The 26,592-nt window shown below is 43.0% G+C and overlaps 1 protein-coding gene across 10 annotated transcripts in view; it reads left to right on the top strand.

Annotated features, from left to right (window-relative positions):
• The window catches only part of VTI1A (vesicle transport through interaction with t-SNAREs 1A), a 378,509-nt gene that overhangs the window by 251,502 nt on the left and 100,415 nt on the right, over positions 1-26,592 (top strand). For 2 of the 10 annotated variants that reach the window (XM_089314027.1, XM_089314024.1), the window contains one exon: positions 22,143-22,239. The exons of 7 other annotated variants lie outside the window; for them this stretch is intronic. In XM_089314027.1, the coding sequence (XP_089170153.1) occupies positions 22,143-22,224 (82 nt within the window). In that variant the 3' untranslated portion in view covers positions 22,225-22,239. Of the gene's footprint in view, positions 1-15,890; positions 15,976-22,142; positions 22,240-26,592 lie in introns of those variants that run through there. One more of the 10 variants, XM_089314026.1, reaches the window with a different exon arrangement.

Genomic DNA, 26,592 nt, shown 5'->3' with positions numbered 1-26,592 from the left:
TGTCTTCTTAATCTCAGATTCTTATACAGTTTTCTGCCCTCACTTTATTTTTTTTTTTTAAGATTGATTTATTTATTTAAAAGAGTTACAGAGAGAGGCAGAGGCAGAGAGAGAGAGGTCTTCCATCCTCTGGTTCTCTCCCCAGATGACCACAACAGCCGGAGCTACACTGATCCAGAGCCAGGATCTTCTTCCGGGTCTCCCACATGGATGCAGGGGCCCAAGCACTTGGGTCATCTTCTACTGCTTTCCCAGGCCATAGCAGAGAGCTGGATCAGAAGAGGAGGAGCCGGGACTAGAACCAGCGCCGATAGGGGATGCCAGCACTTCAGGCCAGGGCTTTAACCTGCTGCGCTACAACGCCGGCCCCCTCTGCCCTCACTTTATAAAAGCTCTGCCTTCTTAACGTTTTTATTGAGAATGTCAAACAATTTTTTAAAACATTTTTAATATTAAAAATATAAACTTCATTTCTCAACATAAACTCCATCAAGTTCAAAAAACTTTTAAAAGTGGTGATACCAGCCATTTAGTCCATCCCTAAGGAAGAGAGGCTCCTGGGAATGTAACCATGTCAACATAATCTATTTTATATAATTAATTAAATAAAAATGTGCCCTCTAAAGATGTTTTTAAGATTAGGAGACCGGGGCTGTGGTGTAGTGAGTTAAGCCACTATCCGTGGTGCCAGCATCCCGTATGGGTGGCAGTTGGAATTCTGGCTGCTCTGCTTCTGATCCCACTCCCTGCTAATGCACATGGGAAAGCAGTGTAAGATGGCCAAAGTCCTTCGTCCCTGTATGCAACAGCCGGAGCTGCGCCGATCCGAAGCCAGGAGCAAGGTTCTTCCTCCTGGTCTCTCATGTGATGCAGGGCCCAAGCACTCGGGCCATCCTCCACTGCCTTCCTAGGCCACAGCAGAGAGCTGGACTGGGAAAGGAGCAACCGGGACTGAACCAGCGCCCTAACCGGGACTAGAACCCGGGGTGCTGGCGCAGTAGCTGGCATCTTGTTTGTTCTTAGCAAAAGTTTGTGGATAATAAAAGCCATCATTTATGGAACCTGTGTACCACTCCGAGCTCTGGGCTAAAGTCTCTGCAGGTGCGCTCTCAGGTAGTGGTCTCAGTCACTCCACGGCCTCTCCTGTCCCTCATTTCACTGATGAGGACGCCAGCACATAATGAGAGTCTGCATTTGCCCAGCATCCCCTAGAGGATAAGAATTTTTAAAAAAAGATTTGTTTAGGGGCCAGCACTGTGGCGCAGCAGGTTAAAGCCCTGGTCTGAAGTGCTGGTATCCCATTTGGGCAGGGTTCTAGTCCCGGCTGCTCCTCTTCTGATCCAGCTCTCTGCTATGGCCTGGGAAAGCAGTAGAAGATGGCCCAAGTCCTTGGGCCCCTGCACCCATGTGGGAGACCTGGAAGAAGCTCTGCCAGCCATCTGGGGAGTGAACCAGCGGATGGAAGACCTCTCTCTCTGTCTCTACCTCTCTCTGTAATTCTGTCTTTCAAGTAAATAAAATAAATCTTAAAAAAATAATAATAATAAAGAAAAGGCACAACATAGGCTGTGTGGAAAAAGAGGAATGAATACAGATGTCCAAATACCTCCTGAGTTGCAGCATCCACTCATTGGAGAGACAATATCTTGATTTCTGATTATTGCAAACCTTGCATTTTATATCAAGAAAAAGACATTGTGGGAGGTAGATTAGTGCTTACACATTTTCCAATCCAGTTCATTTTTTGTAGTAGTGGAAATCCTTCCAGTCTCTAGACATTTGTGATATAAGATTTGATGGTATAAATTTCATCATCTATCTTTTTAATCTGAATTTGACAGGCACTTTGACAGATGTAGGATTAGAAATTGTAGCCCAGGCACCATTTTAAACTGGAAACTGTGGGCGATCTTTAAAGTTGCCCTAGATAAGGGGACCATACAAACCATTTCTATAGCTTTGCCCTTGGGCCTGTATGCCTGGGTGGTCTTGTTTTCACTGTTGCTATTTAATTATTGATGATTTACTGACACAAGGCATGGAAACCTTAGGGAAAATGAAATCCCATGTGCGAGTTTCTTAAGATGAATCTTCTTTGAGGTTTAAGTGTCCCTCCAAGTAATACAGCGAGGCAGGATTTAGGGGACCATTCCGAGCAGTCGTAGCATCTGCATTCACTGAAGGGTCTCCTGATGAAGAGGATGGCAGCCTCACACAAGCCCCTGTCCTGCAGGCCAGGCCTCCTCTCGCATTTCTCTGCCCCCAATTCCTTGCTCTGTTCCTCATGAGAAAAGTCTAACCTACAGCAATCAAAAAGACTTTTTTGCAGGAACTCACTTCCTCTGTTCATGCTCTTATGCTGGGAAGCATGTATGGAGAAACTAGAAATTTGTGTGCAAGGCACTTTGCTAGGAATACAGAGAGTGACTCTTGGCTTCAGGAAACTCACATCCTAATCAGAGAGAGAAGAAATCAGAAGAAAATGCTAAGGCAGGATGGATGGTACTCAAAAACCTCAACACAGCAGGTCCAGAGCAGGGAGGCCTTTGCGGCTGGGAGGAATCAGGGTGGGTTCCAGGTAACACACAGCATTTTTAATGGCCCTAGAAGGAGGAGTAGGAGTTTTCCCAGGCAGAGGCTGAGGGGAGCAGCTTGAACAGAGGCAGGGAGGTAGTGCATCGCAAGACGGACGTGGAGAGTAATCCAGTTGGTGGCTGTCAGCAACTCTCAGGTTTTTGCCTTTCACTTTCCAGTGTTCCCATCTTAACAGTAGAAATGTGGGTCACCTCATAACCCAAGTCTGCAGTAGTGCAGAATTGCCACCTCCCTTCCCATCTTTATGCCCCACTAGCATACCTGGATGATAGTGACCTGAAAATCTACATTGCACTTTTCCTTACCATCATTATTCTGTGTTGAGCATCTGCTGTGTCCTAAAGGACCATGCTCTTTCATATTTTCACGTAACCCATTGATATGTTTCTTTCAGCATTCTTATTTGTTCCTCACTGGTTTCACAGTGTTTTTCCAAGAATTCTCTAAGAGATGACAAGCTACGTGTGTAGACAGGCTAGATCTCCACTGAAATGTGGACTTTTTCTTTAGGGACCCATGCCGTCAGAAATTCTCTCCAGATCCTGTACCCTGAATGCCTGTTCTCTGGATCCTTAGCCTTTATTCTCCCTTCAGTTGCTGCGTGGGCACCGCTGTAACCTGTTCTCAGCTCTGCTGAGCACAGCGTCATCAGACTCCTTGCTGGCATTCCGCTGGTTTAGAGGTAGCGGGAGCTGGTGTTGGATCCCCAAGGATTCTAGCAGTGCACACATCAGAGAGCCTGGAGGGGCTGGAATCAAACCAGACTTCCCCACATCCACACAACTGGCATGGGCATGCCGTAACATCTTCTTTTAAGTCACAGTTTTGCTTTATTAGGACTTGAATTTTTTAACTCAGTTTTGCTTCCAGGAGAAGTATATTAACCATATGTGTTGTCCAGATAACATATTTAAGAATTTTTCAGAATGCAAATGGTCTCTGGCTCTGGGGATCTTTCTGGTGCACACCTGCCTTGTTCATCATGTTCCCTGGCTTTCATTGTTTCCGATGCACCGGGGAGCTGCCCCAGCCTCAGAAGGAGCAGCTGACCTCCTCAGCCTGCCTAGAGGTTGATGGAATCACTGAGTGTCCCTGGCAGGGCTCTGAGGAAAGGGAAGGGTGAATGTGGTCAGCACTGACAGTAACGGGGGGCCAACATACAAACACATCATCCCGGTAGTGGCCCAGTCTGTGTGCTTCCTTTTCCTTCTGATTTTTTACTTATTAAACAAATATTAATGCCAAATCAAAAGAAAGCATTTTAAAAGAAAATTCCAATACTGTAACCCAACATATCTACAATTATCTTTTCTTCGTTTTTAAAAATAGGCAGTTTTATTTTTGTGGTTTTAATTCTAGCAGAAACACAGTTTTAAGATTCACCATTGTTTCTATTTAACTTAACATCCAGCTTGTATTACTGCCATCGTTTTGATATGATAATTAGTGGGGTTTTTAATCGAGTTATAAGATGCTTACAGAAGTCCGGCAGTGGACGGCTGGCACTCGTTTGTGTCTCAGGAAGCAGAAGAGCTGCCTCCACCTGATACTTCAGAGTGCTCTGAGTTTGGCAGTTGGGTACTGAGCTTTATTTGTCCTCTACTGCCCATGCAGACCACTTGCATGCGTTAATGTTAAGGTGTTTGATGATAATATTGATGAGAAATGTGTGGATGCACAAAGCAGGCTAGTCACCCTATGGTGGGGATAAATGTGTGGGGTTCCAGAAATAGCCCGTTCCCCCAAAAGCATTCCTTACCTGGCTGAAAGGTAACACCTGAACTTGGATTCTGGCTTCCTGCGACATCTTGGTCGGATGCCAGTGCTTGGTGATGTAAATGGCATGCATGGCTCATGAACGCTTCCGTGGGCACACATTAACCTGGTAAACCTGGCCTTCACCTTGCACGGAGCCCTTTGGGGGAGGGCTGAAGGCTGGAGCCGACTGAAAACTGAGATGGGTGGGGTGCCCGGGTAGGAGGTGTCAGACAGCCAGGGGGCAGCATGGGTGCACTTTGCTTCTGATGGACGAGGAGAAAGGCCTCCTAGAGGGAGGAGAGCAGTGAACATCATTTTTCCTGAGCGCAGCCCTGGGGAAGATGATGGATGACTTCTTGTCATCTTTTCTATTTCCTCAGGGATGGCTAAAACAGAATCTCTCTACTGAGACCAGAGGTTGAACACTGGAAGCCTATGGGCCAAAAGCAGCCTGCTGATTTTTTTTTCTTTATTTTTTGGCCTGCATAGTTTTGTTTTGCTCTGTTTTGTTTTACTAGGATATTGTTTACTTACAGCAAAACCCACCCATTTTGAGCGCACAGTTGAATGAGTGCTGGTAATTGTGTACAGTTGTGTAGCCACCAAGACACTTGAAGATGCGGAGCAGTGCCCTCACTCTGACAGCTTCACCGGTCCCTTGGCACCCAGCTCCTTCTTCTATTCCACCCTAGACAGCCACTGGTCTGCTTTCCGATATTAGAGTTGTGCCTTTTCTGGAATTTCACTTAAGTGGGATTACAAAGTGTGTAGTCTTTTGTGAGAGCCTCCTTTCACTTATCTTACAGCTTTTAAAATCATCCAGTTGTTTTGTACATATCAGCATTCCATTCCTTTTTATGGTTGAGTAATACTCCAGTGTAGGGATAGACTACAGTTTATCTGTTGACCAGTTGATGAATGTGTAGGTCGCTTCCAGTTTGAAACTATTATAAATAGTGCTGCTGTGAACATTTGCATACAAATCTTTGGGTGGGCTTGGATTTTCATTTATCTTGAGTAAATATCTAAGAGTAGGATTGCTGGTCATATAGTAACTAGTTGTTTAATTTCATAAGAACCTGCCAAGTTGTTTCCCGTGGCAATGTCAGAGTTCCAGTTTCTCTCTATAGTTTCTCTTAAAACAGTCCAATTTCCCACTGGCAACGCAGAACACTTTTAAGAGGCAGGTGCCTCCAGCTCACCCCAGCTCCTGTTTGGCCCACTTTGCTCTTTGTCACCTGTAGGTTTGTGATCCCTGCCACAGAGGGTCTTCTGAGCAACTTTATGTCCTATAGCATGTAACCAGTGTCGTGGTTAAAAGCAGGGTTAGGTTTGGATCTCAATCTTGCCATTAATAAGCTGTCACTTTGGACTTCTTTCTACTTCGGTTTCTGCATCTGTAAGATGCTAAGGATACCTTATTCAGTGTTTTGTTGTAACAATGAGATAATACAGAGCATGCCAAGCCCATTAAAAAGCACGCAGTGGATGGTAGTCATAGTATCCGTGGGAAAGCCCTTTGACTATCCATTGTGTGTGTGTGTGTGTGTGTGTGATAGTGTAAAAAACATAAAAAACAGACACCTGTGCCTCTACCCCAGATCTGTGGACTCAAAATGTCTTGGGCTGCACCTGAGCATATACATTGTGTGAAAGTTCCACAGAAAATTGGAATGAAAATCCATGGTCAGTTGGAAAGATGTAATAAGGAACATTACTTTTTTTTTTTTTTTTTTTTTTTTTTGACAGGCAGAGTGGACAGTGAGAGAGAGAGACAGACAGAGAAAGGTCTTCCTTTTTCCGTTGGTTCACCTCTCAACGGCCGCTGTGGCCGGCGCACCACGGCCGGTGCACCGTGCTGATCCAAAGCCAGGAGCCAGGTGCCTCTCCTGGTCTACCCATGTGGGTGCAGGGCCCAAGCACTTGGGCCATCCTCCACTGCACTCCTGGGCCACAGCAGAGAGCTGGCCTGGAAGAGGGGCAACCAGGACAGAATCCGGCACCCCGACCAGGACTAGAACCTGGAGTGCTGGCGCCGCAGGTGGAGGATTAGCCCATTGAGCCGCGGCGCCAGCCGGAACATTACATTCTAAACTCATTTCTGTCACCTACTGGCTGTGTGACCTTGGACAAATTGCTTAATGTCTTTGAGGGAGCTAGTTTAGCTGAGATCTGACTCCAACGAATTTGATCATTCTCGTTTACTAGGTTCTTCCTGGTAGATGGCGGCTATAGTTGGAGACAAGTGAGTTGGAGGTGACGGAGGGCAGAGTGATGCTTGCTTCCCAAGTAATATGTCAGAATGAAGCCATATCTGAGACTGACTTCTGCCATACATAAAGTACATGTTAGCAAGTAGGCACAAAGCAGTCACCCGAGATTTTCCGTCAGCCCAATAAAGTCCCTGTCCTCTCTCCTGAAGGCAGGGTACATGGACAGCAACTTGCATCAAAGGTTTGACTGAGACAGGTGTGAAAATAGTCCAGCAGCAGGAGTCAACTAACCTTCTATTCAAAGCCTGCTGATAGAATACCCCTGTGGATGCATAGAGACAGGACTAAGCTAGAATCCTGAGTCAGGGAGCCCCAGTCAGGGTCACTGGAGTCCAATAACCTTTCCGTGCAGCTCAAGAAGTGCCAGTGACACTATTTCGAGCCAGTTCACATTTCCTCAGTACCATTTCTAATGCCTTAATTAATAATTATTAGTTATGCTAATTAAGATTAACTGGTTAGTGAAATAGAGCTAGCGACTGCATATGTACTAGCTGCCTCTAGAATAACATGGCTTTTCATCAGCTTTTAAATGTTAACGAAAGAAACCCTACAATGTATGTTCCCATTAGACCACTTGAAACAAAGTCAGCAGGCCAGGCTGGGGATTAGTGCACACCTACCGGTCACCCCATCTGTACTTCACAGTTCATTGCAGCCCACAGAACTGATGGCTTCTGCGGTTCTACCCAACCCAGAGATGCAGCAGTTCTATGCGGGAAGGGTCCTAATAAATGCACTGTTTGTCAGCCTGACTCCTCCTCATCCTCAAGCCTGCTTTTTTGGAAACCCTTGGGAATCCCCAGGACCATGATAGTGCTTGCCCCTCCTCGGGCCTCTTTCCTGGTGTCTTTTTTTTTTTTTTTTTTTTTTTTTTTTTTTTTTTTTGACAGACAGAGTGGACAGTGAGAGACAGAGAGAAAGGTCTTCCTTTACCGTTGGCCGCTGTGGCCGGCGCACCACGGCTGACGCACTGCGCTGATCCAAAGCCAGGAGCCAGGTGCTTCTCCTGGTCTCCCATGCGGGTGCAGGGCCCAAGTGCTTGGGCCATCCTCCACTGCCTTCCCGGGCCACAGCAGAGAGCTGGACTGGAAGAGGAGCGACCGGGACAGAATCCAGCTCCCCAACTGGGACTGGAACCTGGTGTGCCGGCGCCACAGGCAGAGGATTAGCCTAGTGAGCCGCAGCGCTGGCCCTTTGCTGGTGTCTTATTTCAGGCTCAGGCACACGTATGAGGATTCCCTGCCTCTGAAAAATGGTGTCCCTTTTGCTTTGCCTGCAGCTCCAACTTCAGTGCTTCCTCAGGTACCATCACAATTGTTTGGGGGTACGGGGCAATGACACATCAGCCTGACACCTGACACCTGCATGTTCTTTTTCTTTAAATGGGAACATTTTCTAAATCTAATTATTGTCTTCAGCTTTACCACATAGAATACTACCCGTGGAATCATTGTTTTAGTGTGCTAGCTATGCATTCTTTTCACACATTAAAACAAACGCATAATCAAATATCTGAAATAAAATGTTAACTTGTTAATGTATATTTAAATAAGAAAGTAATCCTCTAGTGCAGCCTAAATCCAGCTCTTATCCCTCAGTTGTCTGCATGTGACTTAGCGGGAGCCACTGACGGGCTGTCCTCCCTGCAGGCCTTTGTCCATCTCCCCACTGGACAGGGTCCCTGGAGGGCAGGGGCCGACTTTCATCTCCACATCACCACAGCAGCAAGCCTGGGGCCTGGGGTGTCCCAGTGCATCCAGTACATATTTGCTGAATGAATGTCTCATGAACACGAGTGAAACGCCATTAGCAAGTACAAATATTTGCTATTTTCTCTCTCTTGATGACTAACCTCTGATCAATTCTTAAGCACTCAAACATAAAATCAAATCATATATAAGTACCAAAACTTGTGTAAGGGAAGCGAGCCCTAATTTTCTACATCATAAAAAATCATTCTAAATATGACAGAACTCTTTTTCATTTAATTTCTCTACTGTTTAGGAAGAAAGTTTCACTGAATGTAAATTGTAAACAGTTTTTTAAATAAAAATTTCTCTGACATAAGACTCAAGGCACCTTCACAATGTAAGATATAAAGAACTTGAGAGTTTCCAAGAGGAATATGATGATTGAGAGACAGCAGTGATCAAATTATTGTCTCAGGTTGTCAGAGGAAGTACAAAAAGTAGGTTCCAAGAGCTGCTGTAGTGGTGCAGTGGGTTAAGCCTCCAGCTGCAACGCTACCATCCCTGTGGGTGTCAGTTCAAGTCCCAGCTACGCCACTTCCAATCCAGCTCCCTGCTAATGTGCCTGGGAAAGCAGTGGAAGATGGCCCAAGTGCTTGGGCCCTTGCAACTACATGGGAGACTCAAATGAAGCTCCTGGCCCCTGCTTTAGATCTCCTGTGCTTTGCTAGTTTCTGAAACAAAATACGCACGTGGGAATCATTTGGGTGGTTGGATGGCTGGAAGAACTAATGAACTAAAGAACAGGTGAGCTACGATTTTGATTCCCGTAAACCTTGCCAACCTAACTCTGCATTTTAGTGAGGATCTGGAAGTAAACATATTTAGAAGACTTTCTAATGCCTATGGATGACAGAGTTAGTCTCATTATTTGGGGTAAATTTTTACTTCTAATCTCATTTAAACAAAGTTTGATGAGTCAGTTAATAAAAAGCAATTATTGAATCTGAGTTGATCTCAGAAAGAATATTTTCCAAAGTAAATCAATTTGCTAGAAGTTACAAATTCATCTTCCCTTATTAGATAATTTAGAGGTAATGAAACATGAATTTGTCTGAGGTTTGTCTCTCTGTTGATTTCCAAAACTATAGAAGTTCAAATTTAGATATTTATCTCAACATATACCTATCTTGACCTTTTCTGCATGTTATTTATTGTTTTTATTTCAGATTGAAGCATTTGCATTTAATTAAATCAAATTCAGTAGTTCTAGTTGAGATACTGATTAATTGTAGAAGCATTAGTAGGAAACAAATTGAGTAGAAGGAAAAGGGCATAGTATTCAGATACATAAGAAGCACCTAATTTTTAACCCTTTAAAAGGCATTTTAATTATTTAATTAATGTATTTGAAAGGCAGAGAGACACAGAGAGAGAGAGCAAGCGAGCTTCCATCTGCTGCTTCACTCTCCAAATGCCTGCAACAGCCAGGGCTGGGGTAAGTGGACACCAAGAGCCTGGAACTCATTGTGGTTCTCTCACCTGGGTGGTGGGAACCCAAGTACTATTTCTCAGGGTGCACATTAGCAGAGAGCTGAATGAGAAGCAGAGCCGGCACTTGAGCCCAGGCACTGTGCTATGGGACGCAGGTGTATCAAGCAGCATCCTACCTACTGGGCCAAATGCTTGTCCGTGGGCATTTTTTTTTAACGTTCAAGGTGAAAAGATGAAATGACTTGCTGGTTTATTTGCACTGATTGTGCACTTTCCCATAGTTTCTTAGGTTGTTTTTTCATAAAAAAGGGAAATGCTGCCAACCTCAAGATGCAGTTGCCGAGTTTGAGCTTTGGACATTGTGAAGATTTTCTCATGGATTTTAAACACACACACACACGCACTATGTAAAGCTTATTATGGAGAGGTCCTCCTTATGCTGGAAAGTTTTGCAGGGTCATTCCAGGAAAGGTACAAAGCTGGAGGCAGGGGGAAAGCACATTGAGGGTGCATTGTGCGCCCACTGGCCAGCACTGCCTTCAGCTTGCCCCACACCTATCAGCCGGGAGTGAAAGGCTGGCAGTTGTGAAACAGAGCTTGCTCTGTCAGGAGCCCTTTCACTCCACACGTGACCCACCCCTTAAGGTTAATGATGGTCACTTCAGATAGAAAGCAGAAGCGCCTAACATTCTGTTTCTGGTCATTTTTGCTGTCCTCTGAAAAGTTTGATTAAAAGTACAAATTGTTATGTAAGATTAGCCAAGTACCATGTTGCTCTACATGAAATTGCACAAAACGCTCTTGGGAGGAATTTTTACAGAAAGCGTCCCTTCCCTTTTCTTGTCTCCAGTGTTTTGTTTGCTGAGTATGCTGTGTCCAGAGAAAAAATGTAATCAAGGAACGTGATTTTATGTATTCAAATGGGCACATCCAGGGAAACTCAGAAGTATGACTTCAACGTCTGTGTCTGTATATCTACCAGGACATTCATCTTATTCCATTTTCTATAAAGTGGAATGTGTTTTGCATGCTTGCTTTGCTCTAGACCAGAAACCTTCAATTAATGACCTAATGACTGGAGCTGCTTCTGAGGACAGAAGCACACTCTACTTCTCATAGACTCCCTCCTAGCTAGTGAAATTGAAGAAATGCTTTATAATTTTTATAGCATGGGCATTATCTCTGAGCCTGATTTATATGTATTTTGAGCAGTGCCAGTGAAAGAGCTTCAGATTTCAGGATGTGTTTAGTATCGACAGAAAGTAAATATTCTGCATTCTGTGTATATTTTTGCACTATTAAAAGTGAAATGTATAATATTGAAGAAACACAGGATTGCTGAAATGAATTTGCCCATCCGTGTATTTGTTTTGGTCAAAATAAAACTACAGTATTAAACATAGACTAAGAAAATCCATGAGCAACTTTATTATTTTCTTGGTCAGATCCTAGATTCTTTGTTTTCTTAATTTGGACAGAGTCTGTAAGGAGAAAAAATAATAATCATTGCTCTGTCAGTGTGCACTCTGGAATCTGGTAAGTTAAGAGTCGGGTCACAGTGGCCAGAAACTGCTTTTTCTGCTGAGGAATTATATTTTCTTGAGTATGGCCTGAACTCTAAGAACAAATCATTAAGTGACACAAGTGAACAGGAAGAGAGAGGTATTCAAAAATGCTGTGACCTCTGCTACAAGGGTGGCTGGCAGAAGACACTAGCTTCAATTGTTTGCTTCTCTCGCCAGTTTTACTTCAATAATGCATTCCATGGTCTTGAGGCAAAAGGTGATTGGAAAGACAATGTTTTTACTCTAATGGTTGTATCAATTTTTCTGTATTTAGAATAATCAGAGAATTTTCCTAGGTATAATCAAAAATGTTTATACACAAATCATTCTGGGTAGCAGAAAAAGCCATATTTATTAGTGCTGCATGGGAAATGAAATCTAAATACAAACGTACAGATCTTTTGTTTTTCTTCTCTTCTTAATATTTTTAAAAAGAATATTTGATTATATATCCACTACCAGCAGAGAAATGAATGGGTTTAAGTAAGTTTATTGGTTTAAAGCTTTGTTGCATAGCAAGGAAAAAAATAGCTACCTAAATTTTTTTCTCTGGATTAGCATATGAATATTTGTTTTTAATTCTTTTCTTCACCCTATAGAATGGCATCAACTGCACGTTCTGATTTTTGCCTATTTTTTTTCCTTTTTAAATGACATCCAGGGTTGTGTATTTACATTTTATACTAAGAGGATTCATTTGCTTTGGAATGGAAGCTTCAGGCAGCAATTTAGATTGTTAAATAAGCTAAACTATTTAGCAACTAAGGTCAGATATACATTAGAGCCAGTCTCTATCACATTTTACTATCAATAAGAGCTGTCAAAATCCCTGTTCTCTTTAGCAGTGGTATTTATTTTTTTAAAATTGAAAACAGAAAGCAGAACCCTAGCTGTGGCAAAGGAACCCTGAGCTGGTGGACTTCACGGCTTATCAGACCTGGAGATCTGTGCGGCAGTCACCGCGTCTTCCCAACACTGCGTGTGCCTCCCTTGCTGAGCCGGGTTCGCCCCAGCCGCTGACTGCTGCCTTCCTGCGTGGGCAGCTTACCCCAGGGTTTGTTTACACTGGCAGAAGACTGCTATGTCTATTGAAAACTATAGAGGGACATTCTTCATGAGGCAACCCAGATAGGAAGAAAAAATTCTAGTTTCAATTTTTTGGTTCAGTTTAATAATGTATTATGTTAAGTTAGGACAACACAGAGCTATTGCTTAGCAACACTGGATTAGGCAGAAAATAATTTAAGCTCCCAAATGAGAAACATTTGTAATTGAATATGCTCTAACACTTGCTTTACCACATGGCTTAACACCCTTGTGCTCACACATGGTTAAACACATGTTTGAACTGATGTTTTAACACCCGCCTCACACGTCTTTACGCTCTTTGTTCACATATGCTGGAACACATGCTTCAACACCCTTTGTGCACTCGTTGTTGAACACAGGCGCAGGATTGTCCTGCGTCTTGTTTTCCAGAGGTTCATTGGCTGGTAGCATTCAGTCAAACATCGGTGCAACTCCTTCTGCTCAGTGACGTACATCTTTGTGTTTCCCCAGTCCAGAGAGGAGAATCCTCTTAGAGATGGACGCTCCGTGGGCCTCTACGTCTAACGCACCCCAGAGCGCTAGCCTTTTCAGGTTCCGGCATGTGGCAGTGTCATGTCATGTAGTGTTGTCTTCCTTTGTGGCTTTCCACGTGTATTTTCCTAAAGCACCAAGCTCTAGTCTTGCCTCAGCCCAGATGTAAAATTGAGGTGATCTTTTATTCTCTTGGATCTTCCTTGGTAGCTTGGGCACAGACATGAGCTGCCGTCCTGTGCGCACGGTAACTGTTTCCTCTTCATTCAGCCCACCTCGTCCTACTGTTGATGACGTCTTAGCTGAAGCTGCTAGAGCAGACTGCCATAGACTGGGGGGCTTGAATAACAGCCATTTATTTCTCACAGTTTTAGAGACTGGGAAGGCCAAGACCAGGACGACTGTAGATGTGGTGTGTGGTGAGGACCCACTGCCTGGTTTACAAATGAAAGTCTCCTCGTGGAATCATCCATATGGTGGAGAGCAAAGGAAAAAGTAGTCCTTACTCTAAGTAGAATGAAATGGTGATGGCACCCCTGGCTTAAACACTGTTTTACAGTTTGTAAGATGTGTTTTATCCTATCTTTTTTGATCCTTGGCAAAACATAGGGAGGCCAAGCAGTATCTCCATTTTACAGAGGAGCATACTAAGACCCAGGCATCTTAGGAACTCTGCCAAAATTTAATTGGCTAGTAAAAGGGAAGTTGGATATCAGTCCCCTAACATCCACATCAATGTTTTTCCAACCACATTACAAAGCTAAGTACCATAGGATGTACAAGGAAGTGCCAGAAATAGTCCTTCCCATCAAAGGACTTCCAGAGAAGGAAAGGTACTTCCAAATGAAAAATAGCCCCCACTCATTAAGCACATGAGCCAGTTCTGTTCCAGGCACTTCATTATGAATCATCTCTCTTAATCTTCACAAGATCCCATTTGACAGGTGAGGAAACTAAGGCCTAAGAAGCAGAATAAACTTATTCTGAGTCAAAGAATTAATAAGTAGCAGAGCTAGAATTTGAGTGCAAGCCTGATTCTAAATGAAACCCATACTTTTAACCATTACTCATATTGGCTGCTGACCAAGAACAATAAATGAGTTCATAGACAAGCCACAGTTATTGTATAAGTCAGTTTTGGATGAAGTATATTCTTCCCCTAATCATTCCTGGTTATGATAGTTTGTGATTTTTTTATCCCATTTTTAACATTATAAAGTGGGTAAGTATTGCAAGTGAATGTTCTGGATACTAAGTGAAAGCATTTGTAAATTAAGCCCAACTTCAGTCTGTACCCACCACCCTGTTGAAATGCACGGACCCCCCACAAAAAAATGTGCTGCTGCCTTGCCTAAATCTCCATGGGAATTTTTGTTTTACAGGTAACTTGTATTCACAATTATCTGGATATAGAATCATTTATATTCTGTGGCTTTGAGGTTCCAAAGAGTGTTAATGGGATGTTAAATTAAATTATTTGAAAATAAATTCTATCTCATTGAATGGACCCTGAGAGGTCAGATTGAGCAGACTCTGTAAAGAATGATACCCTTGAGTTTGATGAGTCAGAACAGCATTTTTTATAATTGTACATTAATAACCCAAGCTATCTTCAGAGCCGGCTTTAAAGGCAACTTAAAGGTGATTAAAATCCTTGAACTAACTTTCCATGTTAAATTGGTTTGGACCCAGATGCAGAGACCAACACTCAGACCATTTAAACACAGAGCAAGATCAGCCAGGAGTAGCAGCGCTTGGATGTCTAACGTGTAGATGTAAGCAGGAATTAGTGATTACTCGAATGACTGGAAGATCCCAGAGGGAAACTTGGGCAGGGGGAGAATAGGGGCTCTTACTCTGTTTTGCTCTGAAAACAGAATTGTTTTACAAATACCTGGCAACATCAAAATACAGGTGCAGATTTGGATTTTATAAAGCCCTACTTTGATTTCTTTGTATTTTAGCAGAATTTCACGATGTTGAGGCTCAAGATCAAATAGTTGTGTTTTAATGTAGCATTTGCCAAATTTCCAAACCTCTAAGCACAAAATCCTCAGCCTTCATTTCTTTTCTTGCCTGGAAATCTAGGTACCACTGAGCCAAAAGCAGAAGTTATGAAGTGAGATTATACTTGATTAGGAACAAAAAAAAAAAAATCCTGTGTCCAGAAATGCAGATGTGCACAGCAGTCCTAGGGGAATGCTGGTATTTGATCTCTGGGTCTTAAAGGTTCATGTTCCCAAGGTTAAGAAATGCAGAGAGCCAACTTTTATTAGGAACTAATGCTGAAATTACTCTGGAGATTCTAGAAGTATTACATTACAAATCACTCAAGCTTTGGAAATCCTACAGCTAGTGAGTTACAAATATTGCTGTATGAGAGAAAGGGGCAGTACGTGAAGGAGATCATTCATAAACTTAATTTATACTGTTGCAGCATGGTCCTGAGTATTCAGTGTTCAAGTTTTCATTTCACTGAGAAAAGGGAAAGGGAACATCTGAAGTCCACGAGTCAAGACCCCACCTGATAGAACCAGGAAGCAAAATCCTCCTTGTCTAGGGGAATTAGAGTAGGTAGGAGGGTACTGCAGTCCAGCTTTAGCGCCGATATCTTCCTTCTTTCCCAGTATCTAACTTCATGACCTGAGGCAAGCTGCTTGTTGATTGAGCAAGGCTGCCATTTTGGTGAAAGCTAAAGCTAGGTAATCAAAATGATATCCTTCAACCAACCTGGCGCCTGTGGCCATCTGTGAAAAAGACACAGGTAGTACATATCCCATCTCAAGGGAAGAACTTTAATGGGACCAAATCCAGCATTAAAAGCAAGCAAAGTGGGGTCAGCACTGTGGCATAGCAGGTAAAGTCACCTCCTGCAGTGCGGGCATCCCATATGCACACTGATTCATGTCCCGCCTGCTCCACTTCCGATCCAGCTCTCTGCTATGGCCTGGGAAAGCAGTAGACGATGGCCCAAGTCCTTCAGCCCCTGTACTCACCATGTAGGAGACTCAGAAGAAGCTCCTGTCTCCTGGCTTCAGATCAGCCCAGCTCCGGCCATTGTAGCCAACTGGGGAGTGAACCAGCAGATGGAAGATTTCTCTCTCTGCCTCTGCCTCTCTGTAACTTTGCCTTTCAAATAATAAATAAATAAATCTTACCAAAAAATCAAGCAAAGTTAGAGACATTAATATCTCACACAGCTGCCCTGTTCTTAACATTAGTAAACTGTATTCCTATGGGAGGGACTTGGGTACCCAGTAGTATTAACTAATTGGGCTTCCTTTTTGGCTAGATCTTTCTTATTTTAAACTAAATGGTGATTCTGGTTCTTTAATAAATATCTTTAATTTCAACAACAAAAAAATAAAAGTAGATAAATCTGTATTGGTTACAGGAGTAAGCAGTGATGGGCAAACTTACACCTTTATAATTTTCACCAGTAATGCCTACTACTAGATATGTTTGTTTTCATTGTGAGGTTGACCTGCCCTTGATATGTGTTGATGAGTGTTTTCTTTAAGAATGAAAGCCATTAAACCATCACACCTTGGGAAGAGTTTTTTAAGTGGTCAGAATGAATAATATTAAAATACTGCTAAAATTTTGAATGTAATGCCTAATATGTATAATTAGTACCAATATAATTGTAAACATGATATATTTTAAGTGAGCAACATATAAGGAAGATAAAACATTGCATACATATTATTTATGTCATACCAATAAATTCAAATTCAGGTCATAGCATTTGAACATTTGCTACTTCACTCATCCTCACTAATGATATTTTTCAGATCTTAGGTTTTGATAGATGCACTGTGGAGTGTAGAAATAATCATTATTTAGGTAGCTAAAAAATGGCTTGCCAAAACCGATAATGAAAGTTATTCAAAATGTTCTGTCAAAATCTTTTCCAATTAGTGTTGAGGTCGTGGAGGGCCAGACTTAGATTTTTATTAATATGTTAGGTTTATTAATGTATTTTTGATATATGCATAGTGTGACTGTCTAATATATCTCATGATATTGCATAATTATGTTGCTTTAATTTGTTATACCCCAGTCTATTCTTCAGTCTTACTTAGAATTCAGAATTACTTCATAGTTTCATAACTAATAACTCATTAGGAAGCTGTGCCATGTACTTGAGGTTACCTCCAAGGCAATCTGTATTTAACAATAAACTCAAGAAATTCTTGGCTACTTGACTGTCGTTGACCAGTTTAAATATTTAAAGTTATCATCTGACCCTTAGTCTAAGCAGTTAGAGGAAATGAAGTACAGGTGTGTATAAAACAGGAGATGCTGTTTTGTTAATCTTTTTTAAATGATAAAAACTTATGGATAATCAAATACTTAAATCATATAGGTATATGACACTAAGATGTTAATATATTATTTTAAAAATAAAGGCTTCACTTTTGTTTCTTGTTATTTTTCTTAAGACATAGAAATGTATGCATAACTCTTCTACATTGGTCACGTTCAGATTTGTTGTTAATTGTCATTATAATTTTACATTCCCATATTTTATATCTTTTTTAAAAAAAGATTTATTTATTTGAAAGGCAGAGTTAGAGAGAAAGAGGGAGAGACAGTGAGAGAGTAGATCTTCCCTCTGCTGGTTCACTCCCCAAATGGCTGCAACAACCAGGCTGGGCTGGGCTGAAACCAGGAGCCAGGATCTTCCTCCAGGTCTCCCAGCGTGGGTACAGGCGCCCAAGTACTCAGGCCATCTTCCACTGCCCGTGTCAGCAGGGAGCTGGATTGGAAGTGGGGTAGCTGAGACGTGAAGTAGCACCCATATTAGACACTGGCATTGCAGGCTGTGGCTTAACCCTCTACTCCACAATGCCAGTCCCTTTTTATGTCTTAAAAGACTAATTTGGGCTTGAAATGATGAGAAATTGAAACTGCTGCTTTTAATGCCTTGCTCTACCCAGATAAATTAACATGGTTAAAAATTACAGCCAATCAACCTCTTATTGAGGTATTTGCTACCTAAGTTACTTAGACTTTGTCTGACATCTAATATAGGTAAATGACAGATGTTAAAATTAGATCAGTATAATCCCATAGCTATAGAATTGTGATTTAACATTTGTTCAGTATCTACATGATAAATAAAATGGCACTAGGCTCAGTAGGATTATAGAGATAAGGGTGACATCAAGGATACCCCATATGAAGTAATGAGGTAATTGGGATCTGTTTTGGATTTTGTATTGGGCAGCCTTCTTAGATTCAAGGAGCTAGAACCATATCTGTAATACCAGCATAAAGAGATTTATGAGAGTAGATTGTAGACTCTTTGGGAAGGCCAGTGATAGTGTTTCAGATGCTACGCAGCCATGAATAACAACAGAAGAGGGCAGCCAGCCTGCTCTGGAAGGTCTTTCCTGACACGGCTTCCATAATGCTGGGTTCTGCGTCCCATGATCCCTGCCAGAGCTGTCCTAGAAGAGCCAAATACAACCCCCACCGCCACGCTCACTCATCAGAAGTGCCCGTCCCCTTCCACACAGCAGGCCCAGCTCGTGCCCACTCTCCAAGCCTGGCAAAGCGTCTGCCTGACAGAATGGAGGCCACACCAGAGCCTGGTTGCAAGAGCATTTTGAGCGCTAGATCTTAGCTCTGCAGCTTTGCTGTCCAAGGAAGCTGTTAAAAGGAATCAGAACCACGCGGAATGAGTCCACGCACAGTACCCCAGCAATGGAGGAAGTAGCAGTTCCCAGCCAGTGTTCTGAGAAGCCCTCCCGTGTCCCATCCTGAAGGTCGCTGAGGAGGAAGGCAGGACTTCATCTAGAGCAGCTCACCCTGGTCACCTGTCAGCCATGTTTGTCATCATCTGAACAGTTCTCTGTCCTTTCTTTTAGTGTGTGTGTGGGGGGGTAATTCTGTATTTATTTTTAAAGATTTATTGATTTATTTGAAAGGCGGTTGGAGAGAGAGGGAGAGAGATCTTCCATCCATTGGTTCAATCTCCAAATGGCAACAGCTGAGGCTGAGCCAAGCTGAAGCTAGGAGCCAGGAACTCCATCTCAGTCTGCCACAAGGGTGCAGGGGCCCAAGTGGTTGGGCCATTCTCTGCTGCTTTCCCAGGCACATAAGCAGGGAGCTGGATCAGAAATGGAGCAGCTGGGAGTTTATATTCCATCTTCTCTTTACTCCAATGGCACTTACGAAAGTTCATGGAAAGGGGCCGGCGCTGTGGCGCAGCAGGTTAAAGCCCCAGCCTGCAGCACTGGCACCCTGTATGGGCGCTGGTTTGAATCCCAGCTTCTCCTCTTCCATTCCAGCTCCCTGCTAATGCACCTAGGAAAGCAGCAGAGGATGACCCAAGTCCTTGGGCTCCTACACCAATATGAGAGACTCAGAAGCTCTTGGCTCAGCTTCAGCTGTTGCAGCCATCTGGGGAGTGAACCAGTGGGTAGAAGACCTCTCTGTCTCTACCTTTCTCTGTAACTCTTTCAAATAAATCTAAAAAAAAAAATCATGGGAAAATGAAAATAACATAGAAATTTACTTTGGTGCAAAAAAGTTTGGAATCTTAGATATAAGGGATCATCAAAATGTTCATGGAAAAATGCATACCATGAAAAATTGTGAATGGATTTCAAAAATCTTCTACACCAAAATAAGCTTACCTTCTAATTCCATTTTTCCAATAATTTTTTGAAGTGTGTCTTCATACTTTTCATGGTAGGAAGGCTATCCCAAATACAGGTATAGTCCTGAATTTCTTTCCATTACAAGCTCTTTAATAGAACATCATCATTTTCTTAGGCAGTATTTTTAAATGATCACAAATTATGTTCTCTCTCTCTCTCTCTCTCTCTCTCCCCCATGAATCGTTAGAGAAAGTGCTGCTAACAGGCCCATTCACATTAGGGTTTTTAATGTGAAGTCACCTCCCCCTGAGAACATGCCTTTGAGTTGTTTCAAAGCCTTTCTGACATCTTCTCGGAAAACCTCAGCAGTGGAGGGCAACCCAGTCATCATAGCCGAGGGGATAAAGGGACTGGACACATTTAATTACTATCCAGCTACTTTATTTCATTTGACTTCAAAAACAAAATTAGCAGTAGCAGAAGACCGTGGTTACATGGGGTTAAGTTAATCAATGTGTGCTAATTAAATAAGTGTTGTGCCTACACCATTAATGCCTGTCTTAGATGGTGGAGAGCTCTCAGGAAGTCTTACCTACCCTGGACCCTGTACTTTCAATATTTTGCCACAAAGGCTAGATGAAAGGGAAACCATCTCTAAATGAAGTGGGAGAGAGACAAAGCTATTACCTTGCAGATCCTGGTCCTCGTGAAAGGATTTGGGTCACAGGCTTTTCTCACGCAGTTCTCTGGAGCATCCCCCACACCACACATGGGCTTTCCCACCCAGGACCTGAATGAAACTGCTGCTGACTTGAGTGCACTAAGGAATCCTGGACTTTCGCTTCCAAGCCGCTGCTTCTCTGTCTTTCACATGTTTCCAGGAGGCCCTGACATCGCCCCTCCCTGTGAAGCAGCATCAAAACCCAGACCTGCTTTGTCTCCCCGGAAACAGACCAGTGTAAGCAAGAACATTGCCTTAAAACCACTGAGGCCTGTGCTGCAGCCTCAGGACACTGTCTGCCGTGTTGTTCCCACTTGGCTTAAATTGGCTTCCAAGAATTTTACTTTTGTTATGTTTTCCAGTTTCCTTCTGCAAAAAAAAAAAAAAAAGTGATGATCTTGTTGAACTACTTACAATTTAAAAAAGAGAGAGAGAGAGGCTAGACATTTAAAAATCTATGACTTTCAAATTATTGTCAAATATCACGAAAATTCAGAAAAATATAAAGAACAAAAGAAAATTCCCTTTAAGCCTCCTCTCCCCACTGAACCACCACTAACAAGTCCTTGTGTTTTCTTCCCCCTTTTCTCTGTGCATGTCATACGAGTATTTGGATGTTTTATTGGCATTTAGGTTTTAGAAACATGAATAAGAATCTCAAAGTCATTACCCTAAATTGACCGATGACATATTTTAGCATAAAGCATTTAAAATATGCTAGGATTGGCCGGCGCCGCGGCTCACTAGGCTAATCCTCCGCCTAGCGGCGCCGGCACACCGGGTTCTAGTCCCGGTCGGGGCTCCGGATTCTGTCCCGGTTGCCCCTCTTCCAGGCCAGCCCTCTGCTGTGGCCAGGGAGTGCAATGGAGGATGGCCCAGGTGCTTGGGCCCTGCACCCCATGGGAGACCAGGAAAAGCACCTGGCTCCTGGCTCCTGCCATCGGATCAGCGCGGTGCGCCGGCCGCAGCGCGCTGGCCGCGGCGGCCATTGGAGGGTGAACCAACGGCAAAAGGAAGACCTTTCTCTCTGTCTCTCTCTCTCTCTCACTGTCCACTCTGCCTGTCAAAAAAAAAAAAAAATTAAAATATGCTAGGATTATCTATCTGAGGCTGGCCATACACTGCAAAAGTCCACTTGGTTCACATATGTGCCTTTTAGTTTTTTGCTACCCTCAGCTGTAAAGCATCAAATCCAAATTAGCAGTTGTAGCTTGGGTATAAGATATGTAACCAACTGTTTTACCCTATTCCCACTGACATTTATTTAGCTAAAAGGCTGATAACATTCTTCACTCCAAGGAGGCAGTGTTTTCTTCCTTTCCTATCAGTGGTCTTCCCAATAACATTTAAGAAGTTAGACCGAAGGGCACTGCTTCTGTCTTATATAAACGGGCCGGCCTTCCACTGTGCTGGCCAAGCTTTCAAGTACGGAATCCCACTTGCAAAACCAAGAAGTCGCATGTCTGGGTATGTGTGTACAGGGTATGTGTACTACTGTGGGCTTGCTGAAATACAAAATAATTCTTACGCATTTGCGTTTCGACAAAACTTCGCCTCCACCAAGCACAGACAAGCAAGACTCGTGGTTGAAGTGCAGGTGCATTTATATATGTGGCAGAGTAGCAGGCCTACACAAACAAGCTACATTGATAAGAGCTAATGTCAGCTAGGGAATATTCATGTGAATGCTTAGTTTTTCAAGTAAGGCCCCATGTATTCCTTACATAGAAGGCTGCTTCCTGAAAGCGTTAAAAGCAGAAACACTCATCTCTAGCGTTTTATACTGTGCCAACTACATCTTGGACAAGATTCTTTGTTTTTGTTTTTCTTATCAGACATGTTTCTTTTTAAAGGGATATGTTCTACACACCAAATGAACCACTAAACAGTATTTTTGACAGCAAATGGTCGCCAAATATTCTAAGTAAGATTTGAAGAAACTTGCATGACGTGTCATATTTCAAAATGTTCCCCCATTTGGCAGTCTGGCTTCAACTAAGCACACCAGTAAATGCTGCTCATACTTGTGCAGACATCACGTTGTATATGCATCCAGTCTGCAGCCTTTCTTGCTTAGCGGTTTCCTTTTGAATATTTCCCCATGATAGTAAATATTCTTCTAACAGTATGTTTGATTGTTATGCACTTTATCTGCTAACAATGCAAAGAACTCTTAGTTTATCGGTGAAGTTCCAGGCTAGCAAGTTTACACTCTCCTCATGGTTGCCAGTGGGTTCTTAATCCGTGGGCTTGCTGCTCCTCAGATTTCTGCAAGTTTTCTTAGGGTTTAACTTGGGAAATGGCTGGAAGGGCCTCTGCGCATCCCCTCCCTCACCAGAACCCTTTCCCTGCTTAGCCTACCTCTCTTCAGCAGGAAGGCTCTTTTATCTCACTCACCATCTTCCTTAAAAATTCCTCCTGGGGTTTAGGGTCGGGGGAGGGTGAACATTTGGCACAGCCATCAAGACGCTGCCTAGGATGCTCACATCACAAATCTGAGTGCCTGGATTTGAGTCCCAGCTGTACCCCCAAATTCCAGCTTCCTGCTAATGTGTACCATGGGGAGCACCAGGTGATAGTTCAAGTGGTTGGGTCCCTGCTACTCTCATGTAGACCTAGGATTGACACTTGGCTTCAGGGTGGCCTGACCCAGCCCCATTGGGGCTATTGAAGGCATTTGAGGAGTGAACCAGGAGATGGGAGGTGGGAGAGATACCTCTCTCACTCTCATTCTCTGTCTCTCTTTGGGGAGTGAACCAGTAGGTTGGGAGATTCTCTCTATCCCCCTCCTCCTCATCCCCCTGGCCCTGCACCTTTCAAATAAAGAACAGTTTTAAAGTCCTCATTAGGCTCTGCTTGGTTTCCTTTTAGTCAACACTGCTTCCCCGTAACCGATTCCCCTTTTTGTGCCTCGTCCTTGGCAGCGTTTGCTTGCTTCACTGGCAGACACCTCGGGAAAGGGATAGAAATTTGGAGCCCCATATTTTTATGAAGAATGTGTGAGTGAAGATGTTGGCCCCAGTGCCCAGTGCCCCTAACAGTGTCTGCCTTCAGACAGAGCCACTCCCCCGGTGCCTTGGGCAGCCTCTTCTGACCCTCAGTCTCCACTGGAGTGTGAGCTCTCCTTCCCTTTCCTCTCTTCTTCTGCTTTCCAGCCAGGCCCTGTCTCCAGACAGCTTTGCTCTTACCTGGTTCATGACATCCCTCCCCATCGCCGTCCTTCCCGTCTGTGATTTCCATGTCTTTGTGTTGCATCTCTTAGTAAGGGGAGATCGCATTTTCTAGATAAGCTCCAACAAGAAGGACTCCACATTGCTTTGATTATGTGGTTTCTGTTGGTTATGTCTAATAATCTTTATGCTTTATTATTCCTCTACCTGTCCTTTTCAAACTACTACAATGGAAGCTCCTTGAGAACAAGGAGTATATCTCTCCTATTTGAATTTTGAACAGCAGTTGGCATAGTTGCATGCACCTGTCTACAAGGTGACCCTGGCCGTTTTAAAACCTCTGATTTGAAGCTGTTGATTCTCTTCCAGATAATGTCTTTAAATTTTGTTCACTTACCCACATTGCAGAGTAAGTTTGTATTGTAGGTCATTCATATAAATGCATGGGATGCTCTAACTTGGTTATGTTTTTGAAGCAGTGTACCAAGAGAAGTCAGTTGTGAGCTGGAATTTACTCTGAGTTCATGCTTTGGCCCGGCTTTTTCCCAGACCAGAAACCCAGCGTACCTTGAAGAGCCCTCAGTTGTCTGTATTACCTCACATTTCCAGAGCCTTCTCCAGCTGTGCTAGGCTGTACTGTTGTTTGTTCTTGTGTGTATGCATGAGAACCTTGGTTTTTGGAATGCTGTTACATTACAAATCAAATTCCGCCTCAAAAGAACTTTTCCTCAATTTTCTGCATTTCTGTACAGGTTACAAAATGTCACAATTCAGTAGGACCAATTATTAGATTTTCATTTAATAGGCAGTTTTAATGTTCTCAGAGAATCTGAATGGTAATCGCATTTTAAACTACTGCATTCCATTTAAAGACTCACAACCAGCTCTTCTGTCTTTTGAGCTCACCTAGGTATATTTTTGGGTATCATTTAAATTCAGGCTCCCAATCTGTAGAGAAATCAATGAGTTAATGAATAGCTTCATTTTTAAAACTTTTCAAATATTTTATCCTAATTATGAGGCATATCTAGTGACATTAATTTGATGAAATCCCAGATCATCAGATTGTGCAGAATAGCCTTTGCCAAGGAATAACTTAGAGTATTATCCATTCAACAATGTACTGGTTTTAGGACCAGATCATGACTTTGCTTACTGTGAGAAAAATTTTCTATTGTTAAGTTTGCAGACCATGTCAGTGTAGGTCAGACTTCATGCTTTGTATTTACAGTTGTGTCTTTTAGTGTTTTAGTTAGCCTATAAAATGAAAACCATTCCTATTACTAATAATTACCTCTGGCATTGGTATAGCAACTTGTTACCGGTAAACCACTCCCACATGCACTGTCCCCAGGCCTGGTGAGCTTCATGGTTGTTCCCCAGACAGACAATGAGAAAATGGCAAAACCAGCACTGGACCTTGAGGTGGAGAAGCCCAGGACCGGTGACTTCCACTCACAACTAATGTGTGTTCCTGTGGACTCTCAAATCCTTCTGGGAACACAATGGAAAACAAGCCAACAAAGTGATTACTGCTGGAGGCATTAATTCTCTACTCTGTGGTCCACAGCTCATAGATTTTATCCCCTGGGACAACAACAGAAAATGAGCTCGCTAACCAGATTGAGGCTATGTTTTGGAAGAAACCTACAAAACAGCCATCATCTCAGACCTTCCCACAATTGGCTCCCTCTGTGTGGTTTTCTGTTTTAATCCTTGCCCCACTTCTGCTAATCAGTTCCCCACCCCGTCTCCAGCTGAAGACACCTGACACACTCCTAGTCTAGGGGAAGGAGAAGCATTTGCAAGCACTGCTCACTGAGAACGCACAGCTGCACAGGAAGTTAAAGTCCTTGTCCCACCCCTCATTCCTTCAGTGTTTGAGTGAGTGATCAAATTAGCCATGAAAACCTAGACCCCTCATTCCCTGCTTGTCTGTCTCTGACCTTTGCACTTCTGCCTTGGGTGTCTCCCTTCTGCTCACCCTTCCTGCCAGCCAGAAAATTGTCAGTGTCACATTATCTTGAGTGAGCCAGACAGTAAGCTCAAATTTACTTCTGCAAATCTCCTTTTATTGGACCTGGATGGAAAGAAGTGGGAAGCCTCCCATGTATTTTCAGTTAAAAGCCCATGACTATAGAGTTAAATGAAAATCAAAGTCTTCCTGGAAATGTTTATCTTTCTAAGGATTGTTTCTCTATGAGATCCATATTAGGACTCAATAACTATGTGGCATAAGTGATATAATCCAGCTACGTGATGGAAATAGTCTTACCACACACACATATAAGTGATACAAATACAGCTGAAAGCATACTCCAGAAGGGAAGAAAGGAGCAAGGACATCGTAAGGGCAGGTGGCAGGGCTGTGAAACCAAGTCAAGAATCATTTCTCATCCTAAAGAAGTTGGGCTTCCATGCAGCATGTGCCTTATTAATGAGAACTGTGCATTAGTCTAGACATGCTCACCCCAGTTTTCCACTTGCTCTTCACTTCACACCTCTCCTTTCCCCAAACGCAGAAGCTGATTGGCTTCTATTGCCAATAGACAGGTTCAAAGGATTTTGCTTATGTGACATCTCATTGTCTTATATGCAGATTTAATAGGTTCGGACTGTCAGGATATGCTATCCTGTTATTGTTTTTAAATTTGAGGTGGCGAATATTGAGCACCTTTAAAACTGAACAGGGTAAAAGCTACTGCAGATAAAAGGGGTTGAGGGGAGGGCTATAAGTCCAGTCCCAGAATGCTGGGGACTCATCCACTAACTTACTGTGTCCTGATTCCTCCTGGATCCCCAGATCCTATTATAGGAACTGTGATAGCTGTAGAGAACCCCATCTGTGTTTCTGCACCCACTGAGACAACCTGCAGTGGCATTTTGAACCTCTTGGATTTAGGCTTTCTTACCACTGTTCTGCATGCACCGGCTCAGTAGAATGGGAGTATTTTCTCATAAAACTGAGCTATTTCTTAACTCTTTTAGAAATTTAGAAGCCCAGGCATTCCTTCTCAGCTTCAGAAGTGAAGAACCTTGCTTGTTATTTCTAAATCATCATTATCATCGTGATTACCATTGTTATTTGCTTGCCATTTATTGTAAGAACACTTACTAAGTGATAGATGATCTT

The sequence above is a fragment of the Oryctolagus cuniculus genome, chromosome 15, assembly GCF_051225735.1.
Source record: "Oryctolagus cuniculus isolate XC-2025 breed Fujian yellow rabbit chromosome 15, ASM5122573v1, whole genome shotgun sequence".
Lineage (NCBI taxonomy): Eukaryota > Metazoa > Chordata > Mammalia > Lagomorpha > Leporidae > Oryctolagus > Oryctolagus cuniculus.
The sequence above is the reverse complement of the archived record's forward strand: the minus strand, read 5'-3'. Positions and strand labels throughout refer to the sequence as shown.